Source organism: Lepisma saccharinum, chromosome 17, assembly GCF_977018435.1.
Source record: "Lepisma saccharinum chromosome 17, izLepSacc3.1, whole genome shotgun sequence".
Classification (NCBI taxonomy): domain Eukaryota; kingdom Metazoa; phylum Arthropoda; class Insecta; order Zygentoma; family Lepismatidae; genus Lepisma; species Lepisma saccharinum.
The window spans coordinates 49048139-49057835 of NC_139245.1; the positions used below are offsets into that span (position 1 = coordinate 49048139).

A 9697-nucleotide genomic window follows, 5' to 3' on the forward strand; every position below is an offset into this window, starting at 1 on the left:
ACTGGATCCCTTGTACATAAATTGGCCGATCTGTCCTTGGATGCAACAATGAAGGAAGAGGTAAGATACGTATGAACACGCTTGTGTTAGGCTCCCAACTTTGCGATTAATATTACAAAACGGTTGATATCAATTTCTAATCAGCGATACCTAAGGAATTGCTAGCTCTGGGCGAGAAACAAATGTTGTGAACTATCTATAACAATCATGGAGTATGTGTGTATAACCAGGGATAATTTTCACTATTTCATTAATGCATGTAACACTCATATACTCATTTCACAGTCAGTAGTATCTATACAGGGTGTTGCAATAAAAAGGTTACTCAATGTATGCAAAACGCACATTGTTGTTACCTTTTTGCAAAACCCTGGAAGTTTCATAATAGGAAAATATACTTTTTTGCTGCCGTTTTCAGTTTTACCACAGTTTCAGCTATCTATCTTTTTTTTTTCAAAATTTGGTCAATGAGTTTGCGTACAGTTGCATCACTTAGATTTGAAAGTATTTTTCATTTTTAAAATCAGCATGTGTAATATGTTTCGTTCATTACTTCTCGGTTGTATTTTACCGGCTACTTACTTGTTTACAATTTTCAGCAAGTTCTGTGTAACGAAATATTTTTTTCCAGCGATTATCAAGATTTTTTTTGTTTCGCCTTTGCAGATTCATCTGTTTTCGATGCAACTCCTGCACCGAAAATTAGAGGTCTCTGTATGCGGATTCTTTCCACTGGACTTCTCCCTCCTATACTCGGTAAGTTCTTTCAGAGTAATAATCGCTACGACAGAATATTTTTTGCGTGGGTTTGTGTGGTTTGTACTCATTAGTTGTTGATAGGCAGTAATTGCTTAAAAGTTATCCATAAAATATAAGGTTTAGGAGAGCGCGCAAATTAATATGTAACATTTGATTGGGTATACGTCTTCCACTTGAAGGTTAAAATAGACTTCTATATTTGTCTTCATGGTTCACCTGCTTTTTGAATTATATTACCATGCCATGCACAGTTTTATATTTTGAATTCCTGCAATTGCAGCAAAATTTATTTGTAATTTTGATCTTTCTATTCCGTATTGCTTGTAAGAATATTGCTTGTCAGTCAAGGAATCACCAGATATTGTGCTATTTAATACACACTTCTGACATCCCATCTCCATCCTAACTCTATTCTTATCTAAAAAAACGAAAGCAAATTTAATAAATAATCCTATTAAGAGTTTTATTATCATAAAAGTAAAAAAATGTGTATTTTCTTGTTGAACTACGTATATTTATGTGTTCTTTATTTTCGTCTGCAGATCGCTGGTGCAGTTACAACATATCTTGTGATTCTGGTACAGTTTCAGCGAGAAGAAAATCAAGAAATGGTTTCCACATCTTCGACCGCATAACTATGAAGCAAGTGAAGGAAAAAATGATTTTGTAATTCCAATAAAATGAGCTACTTTTTAAAAAAATGTTTTCCCTTAGAAATGATCTAAAACTTCACTCTATTTTGAGACGAACGAGGTTCTGGCGCCTAGACTTACAGCCAGGATAATCCCTACACTGCCAGTGTTGTGTCCTGTCGTTGGCTTGTGACTGGCCCTTCATTAATTTCATCTATCACCATCCATCCTCATCTTCGCGATTATCCAAATGTGATAGAAGTAAAATAAATAATCAACATGAACAATATGTGACGGTTAGCGAGAATTCTCATTTGTGTGAGAACGTGTGGAGTTTTTCTCCTTTTTTCAGTTTAACTTCCCATGACACATACTCGTTCGTTGCAAAATTATTGTTTGTATTTGTTGGGATTATATTTCTGAAATGGGGATATGAAGTAATGATTCATATATTTTTAGAAATGTTTATATTTATGATTTTCTTAGATATATTTTGTACATGTACATCAAAAAGAGCTTACCTGAATCATTATGCTATGTTAAACCTTATCAAAATGCTCAGTAGAAGGATTCATTCAACATAACTAAAAATACATTTATCATATTTCTATAAGATTGGTGCATTATATTTGCATCTTACGCAGGATCGGATTAACACTAGCTGTCCACTACACTACAGCTTGACAATGGGGTTTCTCCGAAACTTTATTAGGAGCAGGAAACATTTGTTGGTGTAACTATTATTATTGTTTGTTTCTTTGACCTTTTCCTTGATGTTTTGTTGTTGGTAAGTTGGTAAGTTAATGTGCATCTTACATCAGGTTTTTTCTTCAGGGATCACCTGCTGTTTACTTTTAAGTGTTATGCCATGGGACGGGCAGTTTTGCATTTTGAATTACTATAATTTCAGCAGGTTTTACATCATGTTCGTGACATACCACACATTGCATGTGAGAATTTCGTCAAACTGAATGCTACTTTATTAGTCAATTAAAGGAAAGGAAAAATGGTGTTACGAAATACACCCATTTGACAACCCATCTCCAACCTAGCTCATTCCTTAAAGTTTAATGGTATGAAAGTAAAGCAATAGAGCTATGGCAATGTTAATTTCATTATCTGTGTGCAGCTACGTATATTTTTTGCACAACACATCTCGTGATTCTGGTACAATTTCAACGAGAAGAAATCAAAAGAATGGTTTCCACATATTCAATCATATAGCCACGAAGAACATGAAAAAAAATAGAAATTATATTTGCAATATAATTTTTCATTTACAAAGTCTTCAAATTTATTCTACCAGTTTTTTTATTGCAAGCAAAATTCCATACGTGCAAAACTTTCTTCAATTTATGTATTTACACACATACTAGGTTCAACATGACGATGAGAATATGTGAAGATTGGTAGGGATAATTATTTGGGTGATAAACTTTTTTATAGATTACTGTTGTTAATTTGTGATTATACACACACACACACACTTAATACAACAGCTTACCTGATTCATTATACTATCTTTAGCTTTGGCCATGTACTCTCATATTGTGTGTTCTTAAAGCTAGCGTTATATTTGCATCTATGGCATGATCTGATTAATACCAGCTGTGAACCAACCGTATCTTGACCATGGTGCTCACGAAATTGCAGGATTGGGACAAATATTATTTTAAGTAATTTGTAGCGTTTAATGGCTAATGGCTATATATGAGTTTTATATTTTATGTATATATTAGCTCTGTAGTTCTCAGCTCCATCAAGTAAGGTTATTAATGGCGTAAAAGGTCACTGTGCAAACGAGCCTTATACCCTCCCCCCCTTCAAACTGTTGTTTCAGAATCACATTCTTGATAAGGATGTACGCTAAGAAAGAACATCAACCTCAAATTTAAAGGATTTTTTTTCTCAAGATAAAATCTTCACCTTGTGTACAGTCACCTGCAATAAGAATAGGACAGCTCTATCCTGAAATACTAACTTCCCTGCAATGCGTTTTGTGTGATACCCAATTATACGGATATCATCCTACTACAATAGCAACTTCTTAATTGGAAGTTCACCGTCGTCTGATAAGGTTTTTTATTTATATATTTTTTTATTTGGGATTGCCGCTTTTTGCAGTTTTTCCCACATCTATTGATAAGGGTATTTGCTGTGGAACTACAATCCTTTTCTTCCTTGTTCTACTTTTCTGTCCGGAGTAACGTTCATGGATTTATTTATTTATTTATTTATTTGTTTTTTTTAAATCCACTTTATGCACAGTAAGGCTAATCGGGAATGGATCTACAGTTTAAAGTGGGATCCGAACTACTATGTGCCTCCATCGGGTATCGACCCGGGACCTCTTGATTACAAGGCAACGACGCTACTGCCACTACGCCATCGGAAAAGCCCGTAACGTTCATGGAGTGAGTGACTTTCCGTACATCACAAGCTTTTATTGGAGACTTGAGTTTTTACGATATTGATGTTCCTTCCTTAATATATTTAGTGGAGCATAAAAGGCATATGATTTTTTTTTCGGACTTTCAAACTCAACAGTCCAATTGCTTGGGCCATGAGTCTTCCCTACTCCAACTCCTACTCATTCAACGTTCATGGTTCCATATACTATCAGATCAGTTTAATAAGATCTCGAACCAACTATATTTTCAACAGAAAACTTGCAAATAATTGTGCATACGTAATGCGTTTCTAAAGGCGAACTTTGTTTCGTCTTGCTATTATTATTTTGTTTGTTACTAATTCGTTTACTGTTTTATTATTGTTACATGATTTCACGTATCGCGGAGACATTTTATGTGAAGTACGATTCATATCTTGTGAACTAAAACTAGGATTGTGCAGGTCTATGTCTCCTGCTAGAAGACTGAACGCATTGCATCATGAAATTGCATCATGGGAGCCGGACCCTGTGGCCGAGTGGTTAGCACATCGCGCTGCGACGCCAAGGGTCCCGGGTTCGAATCCCGCTCGGGCTTGGTTGTTTGTGAATGTCCATTCATCAATTTCATCATTTCATCACTCATCCCAATCTTCGCAAATTAGCCAAGAGGCACAAAACGCGAAGTAAAATAAACTAAATCAATCAATCAATCAATGCATCATGGGAAAAATACTTGTTGTATAAAGGATGAATCCCCACTATACAACGTTGTAAAACAGAAATTTTAAACATGGTCGGGCACTGGTTGAACATTAGCCCATTCCAGGTCATTTTCATTCAGTCATTAATGACAGCCGAACAGAAGAGTGGAGGATTCACAGTTCATCCAGTTCCTGCAATACTTTCTGCGTCGTTAATCATGGAAGATCGCCGAATATAGATCCCAGCAAGTGAAGAGTAGTCTAGGCTCATAATCAGTGGAAAGAATCATTCGCTACTAAATCTATTTACAGGATTCGAGTACCAGACGAAATCTCAGATTAATGTATGTTTTCCAGAAGGCTAATCATTAGCAGAAATCAAGAGTGGTTTACCTTTATCAATAATCGTAAAATAATTTTATTTCGTATAATCACACAGGATGAATGCTGTGTACAGCGTTTAGAACCTGACTGCAAAAGGTAGTCAAAGGATAGCGGTGGTTCTCCACCACCTTCCCTCGACGAGGCAAGCATTAACAGGAAGGCATAATAACAACTGACTTACCTGCCAAAATGTAATACACTTACAGATGCCTATTATGCCAACATACTCCAAGAATTATGTGGTAACATGTACGCGTGGTATGTTGTCCAAATGTATGAGACTGCTTCATCACAATGTCTCGGTTCAAACGTCTGACGTTGCAAAAAGGCAAGCAGCCACGTGTGACTATGAAATACTGCCCCACTCACCCGATATTACATAACCAGACTTATTGCTTTCTTCCCCAAAATTATTTATTTGGGGGACCCACTTTCCTGACAATAATAGACTGTGTGCTACCAGAGTCATTGTTCAAGGAGCAAACTCTTGACCACGTATAAAACCATTGATGGTAAGTGTGTTCGGTGGCTATGTCAAGAAGGAGAAATCAACCAGTAGTACTTCTGCGACTAGGTCATGGCAATTCTTTATTGAATCACCTTACAGTTTAAAATGGCTTCCGCTGTACTTAAGGAATTATAAATAAGAAACTTGATTTGAATTGATTGAATGAAGATTGAATTGTTGTTTTAAGTCCACTTTGTCCACAGAAACGCTAATCGGGACTGGACCTACAGTTTAAAGTGGGATCCATCTTCTACTTGAAATTGAACGAAGATTATAAGATAGGTCGTCACTGCCCCAGCAATCTGTAAGAAAAACATTTTTTTAAAATATAGACGATATAAGATGATCCCAAACTAGAATTTAAATTGATAAGGAGTGACAAAGTATAATCAAAACAAGAAGCAAGTTTTCTTTTCGTGACAAGAAACATTGGAAAATTTAGTCATACCAATTTATTGTCAAATTCTAGTTCGAAAATAATGACTTGTGGTAATTGTATGTGCTCTGAACAATAACCTGAATTTAAAACACGAGATTGACATACCGAGTAGCGGCATACATTGAACGAATGAAGAAACAATAGCGTGTTTGTTCGTACTACACTTTGTTCAACACTTGAAACAATTTTCCCACTTAATTTGGCTATTAATTTAAGTGTAATAGTAACTAACGACACCTACAATTTTAGAAAAGGCTTCATAATCATCATCATAACCTTATGATATTTACTATTATTTAAGCAAAAGCAGGGACTAAAGCAGTCACCTTTGAATTTACTATCAAAACTTCCGAATGGTGATATGATAATAATAGCTATTATATTGTGACTATAGTAATATTGTGACAGTTTCTGTGTAAAATCGTCATAGTATTGCTAAGCGAGCTAGAAGTTTTCTCTCTGCTTGCCTGCATTCCTCGAGAATCCGTGAGTGAGCATAATGGTTTCTCACGAAAAGAACGCGTGCAAGAGGCAGCCTTCAAAGAAAATTAACAACGCCAAAGAAAATAGGTAAGTTGATACAAATATGTTGTATTTAAGAGAAGTAATAACTGGTTAGATGCTATAAGTAATATCAAAATGAAATTCCGTGTGCTAATACTGCATATTTAGACGGGTTTATTTTTTGTGTGAGAATTCCGTTGTCAATGAGTTATGTCCCTGCTAGCTTCTGAAGATGGCGTTCTTTCTTACAGGACAGGGTTGCAAGATCGAGCAGTCGAGGACGGAAAGGTTCGAAAACAGCGTGATTACGACCCCGTAAACTTCAAGATGCCGTAAAAATGAAAATTAATCATCATTGGACAGTTCTTCAGATGTAGAAATTGCCATTCCTAAACTTGGACGGCCATTCTTGTTATCGAAGGAAATATAAACTATATTCTTATTCTCATACCTGAAGCAAAACAACGTGTAAGGCCAAGTAAAACCACCAATGTTGAAGACCGTCGAACTTCTGACGATCGAACTAATATGACTGCACCTTCTACAAGTAAGGGAAAAGCAGATGATACATTTTGTGGTGAATGTTATGGCTCTTATAATAAGGATGTACATCTCAAAAATGGAGCTGAGTGGATTCAATGTGGTTCTTGTTTTGTATGGTACCACGAAACATGTGCCAACATTGAAGAAACTCCAGTGTTCATGTGCAAAAAATGTGAGGATTCTGTGGACAATGACAGTGATTAAGAAGAGAACTTAAATTTTGCCAAAACTTTTTTATCAGACACTTAAAATATTACTACATAAGTTTCTTGTTTATTATATTGATTAATTATGTGAAATACATACGGTGTTTGGACTTTCTTAAGTTTATCACAATATTAGGAATCCTGTATCACAATATTACTCTATGCTGTGGACATAAATGTATTAATTGAAAAGTATTTAATTTAATTGTGAAGTGTGTTTAGTTGATAATGACATTACTTAATGAAGCTGTGTACATGTCTCATGTCATTGCCAATTATTTTTCTCTTATTTACTTTGGAAATAAATAAGGTTTTTCTTCAAAATATCACAATATTACCAACCTTTACCCTACCTGTTATACTGGTAGTTTTCTTGCATTAATGTAGGCATATAAGAATATACAATAAAAGGCCTTTGCGTTGTCACTTTGATATCGTCTTTACCTTAAGCAACGTAGAGAGCAAAGTGACGACGTTCAAGAAGAGGGGACAGACAAGATAAATTTGATAATTAACTTCAGCACAAAATTTTCAATTTCGTGTGATATTTACAGTTTTCATTCCATCTAACTGCCCCCAAAATATTCTGCTCGACTAACATTTTTGTCAACGCTACTAAATGAATATACTCACAGAATAAAGAAGGGAATAATCCAAAGAGAATAAGCCACAGACTGAAAACTCTATCTTCGTGTGCAGAAGCTGCATGGAGAACATACTGATATAGAAAGAAAAATCTATTAATAGCGGCAACTACAGATCTTTCAACTAGAGGATGCCCTTAATTTCGAATTTATTGATGTAACAGTTGCATTGCCAGTGTATGTAAATTACTAGAGCCCGGAAGTTCAGGCATTTATTTTCGTTAAAATAGGCAGGCAAAAAGGCATTTATAATGTGGAAAATAGGCACTAAAAATGAAAAAAGGCAAAATAAACAAAAAAAGGCACATTTGGAAGTCGCTTACTTATACCTATAATTTCTGGCAAAATGTTAAAATCTACATTGGGAAGAGCATTTCAATTTTCACCAAATTCACGCACGTAACCATGTAACTTACCACTTAATGGCACACTAAATTTCGGCATGATGACAAATACACGATCGTTTCCCTCCAAAGTGCAGAACTAAACTAAAGACAGAGAACTTGATTTTGGAATGCATGCAAAGGCCCTGTTTCTTGTCAATAACGTCCTGACACGGACGTGATGACGTAATTGTGCAGAAGTTCTGCAACAGGTTTTCAGCAGTCAATCATGCAGAAGGAAATGTTAACCGAAAGCCAATATCCTAACTCAGCATGAAATACTTTTATCTCACACTTTTCTCCTTCAGCAATTTTGAAACATGCATGAGTTCAATATTACTTAAATAAGGCGAAAATTATTCACATAATAAACGGAAAAAAAATAAATGCCAACAACGTTTTTTGGGAGAAAAATAATTTATATACACACTTTTTTTTTTAAACAAATGGTCCAATTTCATTGAAAAAGGCAAAAAAGCCATTGTAATTAAAAATAGGCAGTGGGGTCCCAAATAGGCGAAATAGGCAAAATGAAAAGGCTTCTAAAACATTCGAAACAACATAAAAAACGTATATCCGGAAAATTTTTAGCAATATATCCAGTAGATAAAAAGAGGCATTTTGCCAAACTTCCGGGCTCCATAAATTACATATGTTCTTTTTTTTAATATTAAACTATACCGATTGCTTTAGTGAACATTTATTTGAATTGTTTACGACTGTCGAACGACAGGTGAAGACTAAAATTGGTAAACGCTGTAAGTTCCACAATAATTCAAACACCGTTTTCCACGTTAAACTATGAAATGTGCCATGCTTTATAATGTGGTAAACGTGAAATGTGGCTGGTAGCACTCTAAGTAGTTCAAAGGGCGTGTAAAGAGGTCACTAGTGTGCACGTTCGTACGGGCTGATGTGCTGAACGATGCGATTTCCCAACACTTTCGCTTTTGGCACTTACAACGTTTACCACTTTTAGTCTTCAGTTAGTAAAACCCAGAGGTTAATATTAGCTGATATTCATTGTTGATTAAAAGTCAATCGCAGAGTAATCAATCCATTAGAGTGTTGCATCGAGAGCTTTTTGGTAGAGCGTCAAATAGTTCGCACGGTCGAGGCTAGACAGCGCACGGAATTGACAGCTTCTACGCTCGAACAACCAAAACGATCGGTATACGCTCGAAGCCCAGTAGTTCACGCTGGGCCGTAATATGTCTGTCGAAGTAGAAACTAAAATATGGATGGTGAAATGAAAGACAAAGTGAAATTGAAACTTTAGCGAACATAGTCATCATCTTCATGTTAGAATTTAGTTTAGTCAGTTTTGCCAATACATGGCGACATATGCAAATGAAGTAGATGATTATGGCTGAAGCTACCAAGGCGGATTTATACACATATATTTCTACGTTATTGTCAGGTTGAAATGATATTTAATTCCATACACTCGAGCGTGAGAGACTCGAACGAGTATGATCGAGCGAAAGTGATCTCATGCAGTACTCTACTGTACATACATTTGTTACTCCGAAATATATACTGCAATATTTACACTGTCTTACCTCTTCTTTTAAGCTGGAATCCAACGTACGTTCGATCACT

At 35.6% G+C, this 9697-nt stretch overlaps 1 protein-coding gene across 1 annotated transcript; it reads left to right on the plus strand.

The window, feature by feature from the left end:
* On the plus strand, nucleotides 1–1440 carry LOC146001450 (putative gustatory receptor 2a). The gene is made up of 3 exons (XM_083138770.1): nucleotides 1–60; nucleotides 667–756; nucleotides 1302–1440. The coding sequence occupies exons 1-3, from the start codon at nucleotides 49–51 to the stop codon at nucleotides 1392–1394; spliced, it is 195 nt and encodes a 64-aa protein (XP_082994896.1). The 5' UTR covers nucleotides 1–48; the 3' UTR covers nucleotides 1395–1440.
* Nucleotides 1441–9697: the final 8257 nt, after the last annotated feature.

Excerpts from the sequence above, each read along its gene's own strand:
- LOC146001450 (XM_083138770.1), top strand. Across the intron at positions 757-1,301 it reads ACTTCTCCCTCCTATACTCG|ATCGCTGGTGCAGTTACAAC; the intron begins GTAAGTTCTTTC and ends TTTCGTCTGCAG.